This window comes from Ranitomeya variabilis, chromosome 3 (assembly GCF_051348905.1).
Source record: "Ranitomeya variabilis isolate aRanVar5 chromosome 3, aRanVar5.hap1, whole genome shotgun sequence".
NCBI classification, from domain to species: Eukaryota; Metazoa; Chordata; class Amphibia; order Anura; family Dendrobatidae; genus Ranitomeya; species Ranitomeya variabilis.
In genome coordinates this window covers 42,544,251-42,562,457 of record NC_135234.1, presented here as the reverse complement: position 1 = coordinate 42,562,457, position 18,207 = coordinate 42,544,251, and the positions used below count along the sequence as shown (strand labels likewise).

The 18,207-nt window shown below is 39.5% G+C and overlaps 1 protein-coding gene across 1 annotated transcript in view; it reads right to left on the bottom strand.

Annotated features, from left to right (window-relative positions):
- Positions 1 to 10,758, bottom strand: part of CYYR1 (cysteine and tyrosine rich 1) — a 106,525-nt gene extending 95,767 nt beyond the window's left edge. The window contains exon 1 of the mRNA XM_077299402.1: positions 10,442 to 10,758. Within this exon, the coding sequence (XP_077155517.1) occupies positions 10,442 to 10,511 (70 nt within the window). The 5' untranslated portion in view covers positions 10,512 to 10,758. The remainder of the gene's footprint in view (positions 1 to 10,441) is intronic.
- Positions 10,759 to 18,207: the final 7,449 nt, after the last annotated feature.

Here is an 18,207-nt window from a genome sequence, read left to right as displayed (position 1 = left end):
GTACGGTCAGACACAGCCATTACACAGTACACAGTACGAGCAGATTTATAAGATTATCTCAGCACAGGAACATTTTTTTTAAACACATCCAATTGTAGAACTTATTATTATTCCAATATCTATTGATTAAAGTCAACTTTAAAATTAACTTTGCTTGTGGGAAAACCCCTTTAACCCCTTCACGACATGCCCCGTACTAGTACGGCGCATGTCGTGTCTCCCCCTTTGATGTGGCCTCCGGAGCTGAGCCCACATCAAAGTCGCGACATGCTGTCAAACACTGACAGCGGCATTTAACTACCGCTTCCGGCCGCGCGGCCAGAAATGAGCGCATCACATGATTGAGGGTCAGCGATGCGTCAGGATAGTAACCATAGAGGTCCTTGAGACCTCTATGATTACTGATGCCGGCCTGCTGTGAGCACCACCCTGTGGTCGGCGCTCATAGCAAGCCTGCAATTCAGCTACATAGCAGCGATCTGATGATTCTTATGATCGCTGCTATGTAGCTGAGCTGATCGAGTGGTGCCAGCTTCTAGCCTCCCATGGAGGCTATTGAAGCATGGCAAAAGTAAAAAAAAAATGTTTTTAAGAATATGAAAAAAATAAAAAATATATAAAATTTTAAATCATCCCCCTTTCGCCCCATCCGCGTTCAGAATCGCCTGATCTATCAATAAAAAAAAGCATTAACTTGATTGTTAAACTGCGTAGAGAGAAAAAAATTAGAAACGCCAGAATTACGTTTTTTTGGTCACCGTGACATTGCATTAAAATGCAATACTGGGTGATCAAAAGAACGTATCTGCACCAAAATGGTATAATTAAAAATGTCATCTCTGCACTCAAAAAGTAAGCCCTCACCTGACCCCAGATCACGAAAACTGAAGACGCTATGGGTATTGGAAAATGACGCTTTTTTTTTTTAGCAAAGTTTTGAATTTTTTTATCACCACTTAGATAAAAAATAACCTAGACATGCTAGGTGTCTAAGAACTCGAAATGACCTGGAGAATCATAATATCAGGTCAGTTTTAGCATTTAGTGAACCTAGCAAAAAAGCCAAACAAAAAACAAGTGTGGGACTGCACTTTTTTTTGCAATTTCACCACACTTGGAATTTTTTCCCCGTTTTCTAGTACAAGACATGCTAAAACCAATGATGTCGTTCAAAAGTACAACTCGTCTCGCAAAAAATAATCCCTCACATGGCCAAATTGATGGAAAAATAAAAAAAAGTTATGGCTCTGGGAAGGAGAGGTGCGAAAAATGAAAACGCAAAAACGAATAAGGGCCGTGGCGTGAAGGGGTTAATGAGGTTTTCTTGGTTTAAAATACGGTTCTGGTTTTTTTAGTGGACTGCAAGAATATAATGGGTAAGTGTTGTATCCGTGAACAACACAAATATAGAAAATAAGTGTAAACTGAACATCTAAATGGGGTCTTAGGCTGAATTCAGATGTTTGTGATCACAGGGCCTATATCCACCCATGCGTGGACGGATCGGAGGTCTCCAGTCCAGAACTAACAGCTTCATGTTTGCCTATGAGTCTAATAGTTTGGGTTAGGAAACTTGTGGTCACTCCGGTAATTGCGCTCCATAGACGTGAAATTTGGACATGAGAACCAAGCCCCAAATGACCAGGGATTCAGGCTGCTACAGTGTAACAGAGGTTTGTGCAGCTATTGTATTTAGCTCAAAGTTAATTCTTTGGTCCTTCTATCCGCCATAGCCTATGTTCACATCTGTTTTAGCTATTTGGATTTTCGCCATTTATTCCCCTGCACGCTTAGTTCGGACCTCCCACTACCGCTTGCTATACTTCTCTTGTGCTGCCTCAGTGCTCTGGAATGCGCTACCCCAGAAAATCCAATACAATCCCAAGAGTTTAAGTGAAAACTAAGCCTTTTGGCCATGTTTTGGATGCGAAAACTGAACAGAAACTCCAAGTTTTTGAGGAGAGTTTGGAGAGTTTCTGCTCCAAAAACGCTTTAAAAAACCTCTGTGTGCACATGCCCTTAATTGAGCCATAAAAATACCTCGTTTTGGCAGCAATATCACATCGCCTCACTAATTTCACTTCCTTCCTCACTGTTTTCTTAGTATAGCACAAAGCATCTGCATAGAGACAGAAACATAGATATTGGCTGGTTATAGGTTTATTCAGCTTTGCATGGGTGCCATTATTTATATTATTATTATTATTTATTGGCCGGACCTTACGATATTAGCCCTTTTTACCTTCTCTTTTCCCCTACTTCCTCATAGATTGTCCCTCTCTCCTCTTGCAGGAATTAATGGATTATGTGGGATGTCTGATATTCTTTGTTCATGTAACGTCTGTAAAGTGCTGCGGAATATGTTGGTGCCATATAAATAAAATTATTATAATTAAAGTCTTCTTCCATCCCACAATGCACACAAATGGGAACCATTAATTATGGCGGGGTCAGATTTTCATCACAGTGTCTGTCATGTATCTGGAAGAAAACAGTGCAGAATTTGGAAATAATGATGTTATCTGTAAAGGAGCCTTGTAGATGTGAACAGAGCCATGGCAGATTGCCTACCGTAAGGTACATTCAGACAGGCTGATATCGGACAATTTAAAAAAAACTGCAACCAGGCTCTTGCTATGTATCTGAAAGCAGCACGATGCAGGGGCAGAGACCCTGATTCCAGTGATGTATCACTTATTGGTCTGCTTTGTGTAGTTTTTTTCTTGATAAAATCACTGTTTTATCAGCAGGAGATTATCACAGGAAGACTACTTGGTCTGCTGCCAAGTAGTCCAAATCCGCCCCCACCACTGATTGGCAGCATTCTGCACAGTGTACACAGATAGCAGCCAATCAGTGGTGTGGGTGGGGTTATATAGGGCTCAGCATTCAGAGATCTGCTAGATCTGCAGCAGATAAAATAGATTTGAATCAAAACTGCAGCGCCCAGTAAAGTAGGTGATGCATCGTTGGAATCAGGGTCTCTGTCCCTGCAATATGCTTTTCTCAGATAGGGTAGCAAAAATCTGCCGACAGATTCTCTTTATCAAGCACCATCAGCAATATACAAGTCATTTGGAGGCCATTCTCTGGCTATGTGAAATGGACTGACGCATAATGGGTAAAAGAATATGTGCTAAAACAATGTTTCTGTCCCCATACTGCAGCATCTCCAATGTGTTTCCCCCTCCTTGGTAGCAAGGCTTTGCATAAACATCAGATAATTGCTGACAGATCCCACTGATGTCAGCACAATCACCCAACACTCTTATATGTGGTGGAAGCCCCCAGGTAAGGGAGACCCCTAGGCAACTGCCCATTTTTGAAAAAGTGGACAACAAAATTTAAGAGAGATGGACAAGAGGAAATAGGAGTTTAGACGTGTATCAATATGTGGAACGGATGCTAACATTTCACAGGATATGTCCCGTGCCCTTAGGATCCATAGCATAAGAGAGGTGACTGTGAGTAATGACCTTCTGGTTGTTTCCTGTGCTGGAGTCCTGACAGTAATCCCTTAATAGTTCAAGTAACTAGATGTCAGAAATTCTCCATCTAAGACTACAGGGACGGCTCAGGATTCAGGATAGGGGCTCTGTACCCATCTGTGGTGGGAAGAAGAGTTTTAGTATTTTTATTTTATTTTTGCAAGGGGAATATCTTTCTGTTGGACCTTTTATTAAAGGGTAAGTCCACGTGGGTGAGAATTATGCTAACCTATTAAGGACTGTGCATGCATGTTTTTACATGGGCCATTAAGGGGCTGTGCAGAGAATCGTGCAGCCGCAGGTCGGGTACCTGACTATCAGTGATAATATAGACAAGACCCTGAAAAAGCTTGTTTTCATGCGAAACAGTGTTGCCTGATGAAGCACCGCTTACTCTGTGCACCTACAGTATTATGGAACAAAGCACATCGAATTTATGGACAATTGCTGCAAGTTCTCTTTTGCACTTACAATCATGACCAAAAGTGTTGGCACCCTTGAAATTGGTCCAGAAAATGAAGTATTTCTCCAAGAAAATTATTGTAATTACACGTTTGTTTCTTTTGTGTGTATTGGAACAACACAAAAAAAACTGAAAAAAAAAGCAAATTCGGCATAACATTATACTAAACCCCAAAAATGGGCCAGACAAAATACCTTTTCAAATTGTGGGTAAGCAATTTTGTTTCAAGTATGTGATGCTCATTCAAACTCACCAGTGGCAAGTAACAGGTGTGGGCAATATGAAAATCACACCTGAAACCAAATAACAAGGGGAGAAGGTGACTCAGTCTTTGCATTGTGTGTCTGTGTGTGCCACATTAAGCATAGAGAACAGAAAGAGGAGAAGAGAACTATCTGAGGACTTGAGAACCAAAATTGTTGAAAAATATCAGCAAGGTTACAAATCCATCTTCAGAGATCCTGATGTTCCTGTGATTTTACTGTATGCGGCACATGAATTGTCAGCTTTTATTCTATCTATTATTAATATATGTATATGTATGTATATATATATATATATATATATATATATATATATATATATATATATATATATATACAGTACAGACCAAAAATTTGGACACACAGATTTTTCTGTATTTTCATGACTATGAAAATTGTACATTCACACTGAAGACATCAAAACTATGAATTACCACATGTGGAATTATATACTTAACAAAAAAGTGTGAAACAACTGAAATTATGTCTTATATTCTAGTTTCTTCCAAGTTGCCACCTTTTGCTTTGATGACTGCTTTGCACACTCTTGGCATTCTCTTGATGAGCTTCAAAAAAACCGCAAAAAATCCTGAACGTGTGCACATAGCCTAAGTGTGTCTATGGCCTTATAGTACTTGTCTCAGTCACAATAGGATGATGTTATCTCTGACAGTGACACCGTCAGTTTGAGTCAGTGTTCTGCACAGAACAGTCCGTCTCATCACAAATGGACTAAGAGAGATGATTTTTGGACTTTTTTTTATTTAAAAAACATGAAAAGTCTGTCAGTGCACTGTATTATTAAATGGGCTGTTTTGTATTACCGGTTACCATCCGTTTGTATGCTGAGGTCACTATAACATTAATAAGGCTGTGCTTGTGTTAAGGAGCCTAAAATGGGTTGGATACAGTCCTACGAGATCTCACAGTCTTATATCCTTTTTTCTGGGAAATTTATGACTAGTGAAGAAAAATCTATTTCGATGCAGATCAAAATTTGGGGAAAAAATTCACTGAACCTTACAAATTCAAATTTTAAAAAATTCCATCATCTCTAGTCTTAACATTTTTATTTGTCAATTGAAATAGCGGTATAAGGGATTATTTTATTTGTAGGATGAATTGTAGTTTTTAGTGACACCATACACTTTATTATATTATGTACTGGAAATTCCAAGTGAGGTATTTCATAAAAACCTTTGGCTCTGTTCATTGTACGGTAAGGATTACTTGGTGACATAATTCTACAGATCAGTACAATTACAATAATACTAAACTCGTATAGTTTTCTTTATATTTTAGTGATAAAAAAAATTCAAAACTTTGCAAAAAAAAATCTTTTGTTTTGCCTTTTTTCTAAAACTTTTTCAATTTTTTTCATTCATGGAGCCATTGATAGAGTTGCGTGTGCCTGAGGGCTTGTTTTTTTCCCTGTCATTTTTAAAAACTATATTGGGATATAGATAATGTTTTGATGTAGAAGGTGTGGTGACAAAATAAAATTCACAATTCTGGCATTTTCATTTTTTTTTCTTTAGCCATCCCACATGGGAGTTGAACCTTTGATTGTTTGCAGTATATGTTGAATTTAATGATCATTTATGAAACTCCTACCCTCAGCTTGTTTATATGCGGAGATGTGCCGTAATTATAGTTTAGGTCGATAAACGTTGCAATCAACCAACGAACGAGCCAATGTGCTAATGATTGAGAATGGGCATTCTCACTGTCCTGGTCCAGTTCCTGACTCTGGCTTGAGCAGCTGACCCCGTTATACCCTGATTTGTTTTCTGCCTTTTTTACCTAGGTCCCGTTCCTGTGTTCCCCTGTGACTTTGTTCATTGTAATACTCGCTCTCTGTGTTGTGACCCCTTGGTATTTGACTTGGCTTGTCCTCTGACCTGTTTGACTGTCTTGCGTCTCTGGCTTTCCTGCTCTCGATCGGCTCTGACTTCTTTGGCTTGTTTCTGACCACGTGTATTGCCGTGACCTCTGGTACTTTGTTCCCTCTCTGTTGCTGACCCGGCTTTTTCTGACTACTCTTTTGCCACCTAGTGGCTCCTGCCTGCTGCTCTGTGATTTCACTGTGAGTGTACCTGTTTTCCTTCACCCGCACCCCCTGGTGGAGGTAGTGTGCTACTGCGCTGCAGCAGGCATTACACTCACAAACCAATTCGGCCTTTGTTAAGGGGCCTTTAATCACTGACGGGAAGATGACTTTTTGTATTTTTGATGTTCACGGCATAGTCAGATGTGGTGGCTGTCACTGGCAAGGGTGAATAAGCACACAAGTTTACAGGTATCACCTCAGTATTACTATTACCTCCAACTCATTCGCACATTCATGATCGGTGGGCATTACAGGCAGCTGCATAATAGAACCCCACTGTGAAAATTATTTTCAGCCTAGAAAAGTGCAAATATTTTATGAAAACACCTAATTCTTCCCACAGTATAAATGGTTTTCGAAAGGAAATTAATTTCATAGTTTGGGAAATATCTGTCCATTATCTCCTGTTTCCTGACAACCTCATGAAATAATAGGAGCGCTCATCATAAAATGTCACTTCTAAAATTAGCTAAATCCACTTTTTTTTAGAAAAATATTTAGAATTGAGAGTCCTCAGTGGTTGATACCTTTTAATGGCTAACTGAAAAGATGGTAACAAATTGCAGCTTTTTTTTTAACATTTTTCATTTCTTGTTGTTACCTGTCTTTTCAGGATTTTGAAACTTTTCTTATGGTATCTGTCTTTTTTGAGGTGTACTAGAAAAAGATTGAAAAAGCGCTGAAAAAAATGTAAAATAAATTAAAATGAACATGTGCACAGATGTCTTGAAACGACTTGCTGGGCGTATATATTCTGTATTTTGTAACTTCTTTTAACTGGATCAAGCTACAAAAGAAGCGACTGTCCCACTTTTCAGGCGGTTTCTTGGAAACCGCAACCATTTTGTATAAAGAATTAAAGAAGGATGCAACAAGGAAGCTGCAGCAAGAATGACAAAAAAAGACAAAGAAAATACTTCAAGTAAAAAACTATGCAGGTACACCGGGGTCTATGAGACGTTGTGTGTACATACACTAAAGCTCCAATTGAGCAAAGCAATTTTGCCAAAATTCTGGAGTAAATTGCTTTGAAAAACAACAAAATTTTTGCACAACCCAGAGTTGCAAAAATATTTTGCAACTTTTAGTATTTTCACTCCAGTTTCTCTAAGCTCCACCAAAATGGGCAGAGCTGGGGTGTGGCGAGGGCGTGAAGCTAAAATTGTCTAATTCATGATGAGCTGGGGTGGTCCCTAACCCATTTTCCAACTGGAGTGACACACGGAGGTGCACGCCACTCGTCAAATGCTCCTGATTTATGAAGAGGCTTCCACTTCATGAATCAGGATCATCTTACTCCACCATGTCCCCTCATTGAGAAATAGAGAAAATTGCTAATCTTGATGAATCGGGGTCTAAGACTTCTGAAAACCACTGACTTGTTCTGAAGTTCTGAACCTCTAGAAGGTCGTTACGTGCCTTCGCGTAATTCAGACTTTATTCATGATTTATGAATCTGTAAATAACCATAATGGTTAAAAAATGTAGAAAAATGGTTTGTGTTGCCATTTTCTGAGGAACATAACTTTTTTCTTTTTCCAATGGTGGAGCTGTGTGAGGGCTTGTATTTTGTGTGGTGAGCTATTTGTTTTGGTATTGGTAGGTAACATGTTGATTAGTTTTTATTCCATTTATTAGGGACGTGCATTCATCTAAAGATGCCAATTTGGGCGTTTTGATTTTTTTTTGGTACAGCAGGTACTATACCGGTTCATTCATTTTATTATGCCATAGACCTGACTTTCATGGTCACAGTGATACTAAATATATTTCTGTTCAATCAGGTCTTGCTCCAGCTATACCTAATTTGTTAGGCAAAAAGGGGATAAAATCACTAAAAGTCACCAAATTTTTGCCCAGCTTTGCGTTGTTCAAAATTTTTCCCACTTTCCAATGTTTTTTATGCAAGAATTCTGGAGTAAAAGCTTTGATAAATTGAGGCCTTTGTGTTGTCTGTTGCTGGCTGCAGAATGAGTTGTCCCAGAATCCATCAGTGAGACCCTTCTGACAGCCTGATGGGATGGCAACTCCTATTTGTCTTTTTTTCTGATTTATGACCAAAGACCATGTCAAAGTCGAATGTGCCAGGAAAGAGCATAGCAAAAGTTTTTATAATATTAAATTACCAAAATGATTTTTAGGCCCAAATGTATGCAAATAAGTATGTGTGCATTGGCCATTTTTACTACTTACTAGTAGTACTGTTAACAGCCAAGTGCATATACCCCAGTCTCATGTTTTATCCTGTGTTTCCAGCTGTCCAGCAAAGGTTCTAGCAGCTGGTTCTGCGATTAGTCTGCTGGAGAGTTTTCCAGCTTGCTGTTTCTGTCTGCCTATGTTCTCCATCTGTGTCTGAGCCTTTAAATGTCTCATCCTTTTGTAATCACAATGACATTCTTAAAGGGAATCTTTCAGTAGGACTAACCCTCCTAAGCGGTCTATATGGGCATGCAGGTCAGAGGAAACTGAATAAAATGACACCTTGATATCTGGGATCTGATGTCTTATTCCAGAGAAATACACGTTTCTTAATATGTAAATGAGCTGCTAAGATCTACGGGCCAGACATAGATCTCCCTGAGAATCTGCCTCCAGAGCTTCTTTAAAGGGGGAGATTAGGAGAGCAGATTGTCAGTTAGTACATGTCTCACACTGGTAATTGCTCTTTTCAGTTAAAATAAGCTCTCAGGGAGATCTTTGTCCGACCCAGAGAGCTTAACATATAATTTACATATTAAGAAAAAAATGGATTTCTCTAGAATAAGACATCAGATGGCAGATATCAAGGTATCATTTTATTCAACATCCTATGAACTGCATGCCCATTTAGACGACTTAGAAGGACCAATCATACTGACATCCAATAATCCAAAAAATCTGATAATACAGAAACAAAAACTGAGCAAAGAGAAACAAGTAAGAAACAAAACAAAAAAAGTGTTATAATAGATTTCTGTGCAAATATTTTATTTTGGCCACATTTTCTTAAAGGGATTATCCCGCATAAAGCATTGGAAAAAGCATTCTGGCTGCTGGGACCCTCAATGATCCCAACAATGGGGGTCTAGTGTGAATGGAATGGTAGTGCGCATGCGTGACCACCGTTTTATTCACAGTCTGTAAGAGCAGTGGTCACACAAGTGCAATACCACTCCTTTCCCACAGACTTTAGGACCCCTTTTCTCTGGATCTGTGGGGGTCTTAGCTGTTTGACCACCAATCATACATTTATCACCTATCCTATAGCCTAACCCCATACCATCTAAACTTAATACAAATTGTGCAGCATTAATACTTTCAACATAAACATCACAAACTCTTTAAGGTTTTCAAATGATTTGACAAAAAGCTTTTGGATTTTTTTTCAACTTATCTGTTATATACAATTAAATAGAAATCAACTTTTTTTTAAGCTCTGCTTTTTTTAAAATTATTTTTAATCTAATTTATTTGTTATATAAAGTTTTGGAAATGATTGACAAAAAAGTTTAGAATTTGCATTTTTATACTTTTGGAAAATGTTTTTGAATTTTTTTAGCCATCACCGCATGTGGAAATCGGTACTGAAGTGAATTTTTTTTAATCCATCCTTTGAAAAAGTATTCACACCCTTCCATCCCTGATCCCTACATTACCCAGTACTGAATGTGTCTCTCACTACTATCTGCACCTACAGATGTATTAGAGCTGAATATGTCATTTAGCGCCATTGATCCTACTAATTCGATCTAAAATCGCAAAGTTGTGCCAAGCGACCAACTCATCCTATCTCCATGTGTATCGCACCTCTGCCCTCATCCGCTTCAGACTACAGTGTCTTATGACCGGGCGCTTTTCATATTGTCAGCAGATGTTTCCTCAAAATTCTCAAAATGTATTGCGAAATTGCAAAGATATAGTAGAGCCGAGTTGGCGGTCAAAGAGCTACTTTTCTTCATTTGCATAAAAAATCACAACGAACAAAAAATAATTAAAGATATACTACATTGTAAGTAGTGGCTGCCGCATTTATTACGAAGCCGTGTTAGATGACAAATTTATCTCTGCTACATGTGTGTTAACACCAAGAAAGTTAATTCGTGAAGTAACAAAGGAAGGAAGAGTGCGAAGGACTTACCTGTGCTGATGGCTGAGAGCAGCAGCGCTGTCCGCACACTCGTGGGGCCGGATGCCTTAGTTATGTCCATCCAAACTTTGGAGGCAGCGAGTTTCTCCGGGGATGAGCGCAAATCTACCGGCTGGAGTCAACGTCATATAATGCACAATAAGCTCTATCGGAATCTGGATGTGAATGTGTCCTTGTCACCAGCAGCCTCCTCATACAGAGCTGTGAAGCCGTTGTGTCCCCCCCACAGATTTTCTTTGTGTGTGTGAGAATTCCCTGCTCCTTCCTCTTGTATTCCAATAGCTTTTCCTGGTGACTCCATTCTCAGATTTCACATTTCTGCATGGTGGGTGGCAAGTGTTTTTTTTTTTTTCCCTTGAAAGATACAGCCCTGTGAGTGATATCCTCCAGGCGTCTCCAATCCATCTCTCTTTGTAAAAAGTTAACAACATTTCCTTATCTGGTACATTCAATGGAATAGATGTCAATTTTCATCTTCTTTAATCAGTTGATCAAGACATTTTTTAAATATTTTTTTCAAATTTATGAAGTTTTTGAAATGGTTAACAAAAGTTTGTTGTTGTTGTTGAAATATTTGCATTTTTAATTGGGAATACATACTGAAGTTATGACCATATACAGTATATATATATTTTTTTCTTATTCATCCTTTGATAAAGTGTTTGCAATTGTCCAGATTTTCTTCCTTCTATGGCCGGGGTCACACTTGCGAGTGTGATGCGAGAAACTCACACAAGTCCCTCACATCAATACCCGGCACTCGGGAGCGGTGCGTGCGGCTTCATAGAAATACATGCAGCTGCACACTCCGGTCCCGAGTGCCGGCGGCAGTGCCGCGTATTGGTGTGAGAGACTTGTGCGAGTCTCTCGCATCACACTCGCAAGTGTGACCCCGGCCTAAGGCCCCATTCAGGCGTTCATTTTTTTTCCCATACAATTATTTTGATCAGACTTTGATCAGAGGTTGGTAGGAGAGAAAAAAAAAGTTTCTCCTCTTTCTTCTTTCTGACAGTCCGTGGCATCCGAGTTCGGTCTGATTTTTTCACGCACGCATTGACCTGCATTGCTAATTTTGATACGACCTCCGGATCAAAATAAGACTTGTCTCCGCAATCTTCCGTAGACCACTCCACGAAAAAACAGGGCCCCATAGACTATCACAGGTGCGAGTGTTATCCGTGAAAAATAGGCATCCAAGAACATCAGACATCTGAGCGAGGCCTAAATAAATATAATAAAATAATAGCAAACATGTGGTAGACTTGACCAGCTTCGCCAGGTTCATGTGGATGATTGGATGATCCCTTCATATTGGATTTTTCCTCCTTGATATACATTTTTTATTTTTCCCACAATATTATTTTCTTTTGTGGTGCAAGCTGTAGCTTTCATCGTTACCATTTTGGGGTCTATTACACCTTTTTGTTCTTTTTTTTATTCCTTTTTTGGTAAGCAAAATGACTAAAAAGCAAATTCTGTTACTCCAATTTTTTTTCCGCTTCATTTTTCACCATATGGGATAAATGTTATGATGTTTTTTTGTTTTGAATAGTTACACACGCAGAGATACCAAACATGTCTTTGTTTTTATATTTTGTTTCAGTTTCAGGAAAAGTGGGGTTATGTGAAATCATTTTTTTAGAATTTTTTTTTTTTTTACAATTTATATTAGTCCCCCTAGGGGACTTGAGCCTGTAGTCACTTGTACAATACACTTCATTACTGTAACATTGCTATGTATTGTAAATCACTGATAGGGTGAACTTCAGCGATCAGGGCTTGTTTTGACCACATCAATTAGGGTTCGCTCACATCTGCGCATAAAATCGGAAAGTGCAATGTGAGAAAAAATCGCATTGCACTCGCAGGAATGTTATTCAATCAGGCAATGCTTATCTGTGAGTTTTTCTTCACTTGGAATTGGAATGAGGAAAAAATGACAGCATGCTGCATATGGTTACCTAAAACGGCCGAGACTCGCCAATGCAAGTCAATGGACCCAAGAAAAAAATTGCCTGACACTCTCTAACTTTTCTGGCTGAGAATCCCAACTACTTTATATACATACCTTAGACTCAGGTGCTGTATTGAGTTCCCTGAGGTCACTCTATACATGCAGAGCTCAGATTGCCAATACCATGTAACAGTTTAACTGCAGCATGCAGAGCTCAGCAGCATCCGTTGCTGTTATAGGTAAATAATGACTGAATAACAAAGTAGATTTGATAAACTTTGCATAAATCAATAGTAGAATGAGACACTGTATAAGAATATTAACAACTAAATGGAGGCGCGATGCTATCGCATCGAGAGGGCGGTAATGTCACAATGGGGGCAGGAATGCGGCGCTGTTGTTACCTAATGGCATCCTGTGATAATCTAATGACTTTTGCATCAGGGGACTCATGTGCTTGACGCCTACACTTGAATGCATTGTTTTTGTCCCAGCGATGCTGTTGCTTTTCAATAGTCTCATTTGCCCTTTGTTGTCTTCGACGTTGTGCCTTTGAGGCATTCCTTTCATTGTCATTGGCATACTTTTTAGGAGGAGCCATGTTGGCGTTGATATTTGCTTTTTAAAGTGGTTTTCCCGCGAACAAAAGTTAATTTGAAAAATTTTCTGTGTTTGACCGTGTACCAAACATACCACAGCTCCTGGGCAGGGGAGGAAGCAAAAGACAATACTGACAATACAGCAGGAGATCGCAGAGGATACATTTTGTGAGGTAAAATATTTTTTAAAAACAGTCAGTGAAATATTTTACCTCGCAAAATGAATCCACTGTGATCCCCTGCTGTAATGTCAGTATTGTCTTTTGCTTCCTCCCCTGCCCAGGAGATGTGGTATGCTCCGTACATGGTCAGACACAGACAATTTTTAAAATGAACTTTTCGGCCCCCCTGAGACTCAGCCCATACTCCACCTTAGCTCTGCTTCCAACCTTCCACAGTCCCACCACCCAATCTTGGAAATACTCCACTTCTGCACCACATCCTCACCAATCACACATTAACAATTCCCATCTAACACCAGATCACACACATCAGCTTTTGTTTTGACCAAAAGATTTTATAAGCCACCACGACAAGGTAGATTCTTTTGACCAGGCCCTACTCTACTCTAAACTATTAGACATTTGTTAAAATATCCTGTACTCTTTTTTAGGTATATTTTTAGTCTTGTTTCTTTAAGGGAATGTGTCAGACACGTTCTTTAAAATTATTATTATTTTTATTTATATACTGTATATAGCACCATTGATTCCATGGTGCTGTACAAAATCCGAATATCACTTACAGTAGACAAACTAATAAAGATAGGCTGGTAAAGAGGGAAGAGGACCCTGCCCTTGTGGGCTTACATTCTACAGGATGATGGTGAAGGAGGTGGTAGGTGAGGGGTTGCAGCAGCTCCGGTGGTGTTGAGGTGGCAGCGTGGTCATTGCAGGTTATAAGCTTTCTTGAAGAAGTGGGTTTTCAGGTTCCAGCTGAAGGATCCAAATGTGGTGGATAGTCAGATGTGTTGGGGCACAGAATTCTAGAGGATGGGGGATATTCGGGAGAAGTCTTGGAGGCGATTGGGTGAGGAGCAAATAAGTGTGGAGGAGAGAAGGAGATCTTGGGAGGCAATTACATGAGGGAATATATGGGGAGATTTGTTTGGAGATACAGTATGCAGAGGAGAAAGGTTATGGATCGCTTTGTAGGTCAGTGTTAGTAGTTTAAACTGGATACACTGGGAAATTGGGAGCCAGTGAAGGGGATTGCGCAGGGGGGAAGCAGGAGTGTAGCAAGGTGAAAGATTAATTAGTTGGGCAGCAGAGTTAAGAACGGACTGGGGAGGTGCGAGAGTGTTAGAAGGTATTGCCCCAGATCTACGTCCTTCTAAACAACCTAAATAGTAACATAGCTAGCAAGGCCAAAAAAAGACATATGAACTGATGAACAATAATAATCAACAATATCATAAACAAGGAACAAATACCGTCACACCATGACCAGACCACATATTACCACCACATAGTGACCGGATGATACCACATAAAAGGAACAAATACCACCACAACATGATCAGACCATATATTATCATCACATAGTGACCAAATAATACCACATACAAGGAACAAATACTGCCACACCATGACAAGACCATATATTACCACCACAGTGGTGGCGCAGTGGTTAGCACTGCAGCCTTGCAGCGCTGGAGTCCTGGGTTCAAACTCCACCAAGGACAACATCTGCAAAGAGTTTGTATGTTCTCTCTGTGTTTGCGTGGGTTTCCTCCGGGTTCTCTGGTTTCCTCCCACATTCCAAAGACATACTGATAGGGAATTTAGATTGTGAGCCCCAACGAGGACAGTGATGATAATGTGTGTAACCTGTAAAGCGCTGCGGAATATGTTAGCGCTATATACAAATAAAAAGAAGAAGAAGAACCACAGTGACCAAATAATACCACCTACAGGGAACAAATATTGTCACACTATGACCAGACCACATATCACCACCACATAGTGAATGAATGATACCACATAGAAGGGACAAATACAACCACACCATCACCAGACCATATAGTACCACCACATGCAAAGAACAAATACTGCCACACCATGACCAGACCACTTATCACCACCACATAGTGAATGAATACCACATACAATTTACAAATACCGCCACACCATGACCAGACCACGTATTACAACCACATACTGACCAAATACTACAATACAATAAAAAAATACATTTTTTACCATATGTGTCATTATACACAGAAGTTTTGTATATAGTACATAGTGTATAGTGTCAGTGTACATGTAACACAGTGATCACCGGAGACATACATGGGAGCTCTGTATATAGTGTCAGTGTACAGGTAATACAGAAATCACCAGTGACATTATACACAGGAGCTCTGTATATAGTGTCAGTGTACAGGTAATACAGAAATCACCAGTGACATTATACACAGGAGCTCTGTATATAGTGTCAGTGTACAGATAATACAGTGATCAGTGGTGACATTGTACACCGGAGCTCTGTATATAGTGTATAGTGTACAGGTAATACAGTGAGCTCCAGTGACATTTTACACATAAGCTCTGTATATAGTGTCACTGCACAAATAATACAGTGACCACCGGAGATATTATACACAGGAGTTCTGAATATAGTGTCAGTGTACAGGTAATACAGTGCTCACTGGTGACATTATACACAGGAGCTCTGTATATACAGCAGTGTCTGTGTACAGGTAATTCAGTGATCACCGGTGACATTATACACAGGAGCTCTGTATATAGTGTCAGTGTACAGATAATACAGTGATCACCCCTGACATTATACACAGGAGGTCTGTATATAGTGTCACTGCACAGATAATACAGTGATCACCAGTGACATTATACTCAGGAGCTCTGTATATAGTGTCAGTGTACAGGTAATTACAGGGATTTACCACATACAGTACTGTCTGGATTCAGCATAGGGTTAAATTAACACACAATTTGCCTAAGGCAACTAGAGATCCCCATTAAACATCCTAACGTAAAACATAACTTTTAATTATTTTGCAAAGTAAACACACATTTAAAATTACAAAACAAATGTGTGTATGAGTGTACCACAAAAGTAATTTAGTAGCAAAAGTGCGAGTGCATATAAGTCCAATTATTATTATTTATTGCACTACCATTATTGGCTCTAGCTGTAGAGGGAATTTCAGCATTACCATTCAAGGTGAAATTCACCCAGAAGCCTCCCTTCACCCCGAGCTATAATGTCACTATCCTATACTAATATCGAACACGTCAATAGATCACTCTATCAATTACACTGTTTTAATAGAGCTTATGGTCCACTATTTTAATATGTCCGGAGATATAGCAGAGTAATATTTTATCGAACTCGAATGTATTTTAAATCGCATTAAAGCTTACTGGCATTAGTGATACATAGATGATTTTATCACTAAGGAATCATAATCTATTCCACAGTACAATCTCACAGTCAGATCACGGCTGGAGAATCAAACATTCAGATTCTCTACTAATATAAACTTTTAGGCATCTATGATCAAATCTGCAATGGTCACAAAGTTATCTGACCACTATGCCATACTATTTTCACACAGCTCAATTCACAGCCAGGAGACTATATACAGGCGACTACCTTGTTGCCAGATCATAAAAGATGCCAGTAAGGGCAGTAATGCCCTGATGACGGCCCTGAGTGATATAAATGCCTTGCTCACAGGACCGTTTAACCCTGCGAGTGCTCTCTGATGTTTTATCAGATTGCACTCGGCCCAATGTTATCCTATGGGGCAGTGCAGATCTGCATTTATTTTTACTCATGCCAATTCAGCATGAGAAAACAATTGCAGCATGCTGTGGGTGCATCCAATGACGCGAACCCATAGAAGTCTATGGGATGGATGTCATCTGTGTGTAGTTCAATTACCGAGGACACAGAGAATGAAGAAAGAGAAATTAAATTCTCAGTCTTTTCCACACCTGTGCTGAGATTTTCTCATGCGAGAGAATCGGATCACACTGAGGTGACACTCTGCCCAAGCTCTGACAGAGTTTGATTAGAGAGGCAATAGCATAACCAGCCCGATTCTCTTGCATGAGATAATCGATGGCCATGTAACCCCAGCCAAAGAGTGAAGACATAGACTGATCATGCTGCCCGTTCTTGTAGGATATTTAGCACATTCCAGAGTTGGATTCACAGCTACACTGCTCAGTCCTGCTGCATTATGTCTTCCATGTTGTTGCTGCTTCTGAACATGTGCTACATATGGGGACATCAGTGCAGCTGTGTATGGGGACATTGGTACAGTCAGTCTCCAGCCCACTAGCTCAGAAACAACTGAACATTAGAGATAAAGTCTACAGAGGGGAAAAATCCAAACTGCATGAAAATTGGTGAAAATGAATAGATAAAAGTGATACAGTGTTAGAAATAATGTTATTGTTCATCGTCCTCATCATCATCATTAATACTATTTAGAGAAGTAAGTCAGGCAGGAGATTATATGCTTGCACTAAGAGTGTTTTTGAGACATGTTTTTGAGTTGGAGGTGGCCAGCGGTAGTAAGGGGTGACGATAATGCAAAGCTACATCTGATCCACCAATCTGTTCAATATATTTATAATGATTGGATGTTCATATTCTGGATATATTAAGCTTTAATCACAACTGGACACGTTAGTTTTTGACAAAATTTATACAAAAAAGGGAGAGCGTAACTGAACTTATGTTGAGTAAATCTGTTTAGTGGTCCGGAACTGCTACATTTTCACTTTCATTTTTCCTTTCGATTATTGGAAAGACTTTATACAATGAATATTATCCCTAGGTCTCTATTGAGAAGAGTAGATGTGCATTTGATTGCTATGGGGAACCTAAGTAGAAGGAGCCAAGTCCTGGTTTGTCCCTTTTCCACCGCTATTTTGTTGGAGAACATGTGCAAGACTCCCCTCTCTAGAGCTACATTGTGAGCAGGGGGTGCGGAATCAGCCCAACAATCATACATGGGTGAAAAAAAAGCACCCTTATGGGGTGGGACGCCCTTTAATTTTTACTATAGATGGACCTAATAAATGGACATAAGCATTGAGAGAATCCTTATCCTACGTATTATCCATCAATGGTCCATTACTGTGACACAACTACAATCCTCCGCATGCCAACGATTGGAGACGACTACCATATTGCTTGATTTTTTTACACTTTCAATCATTAGTTAT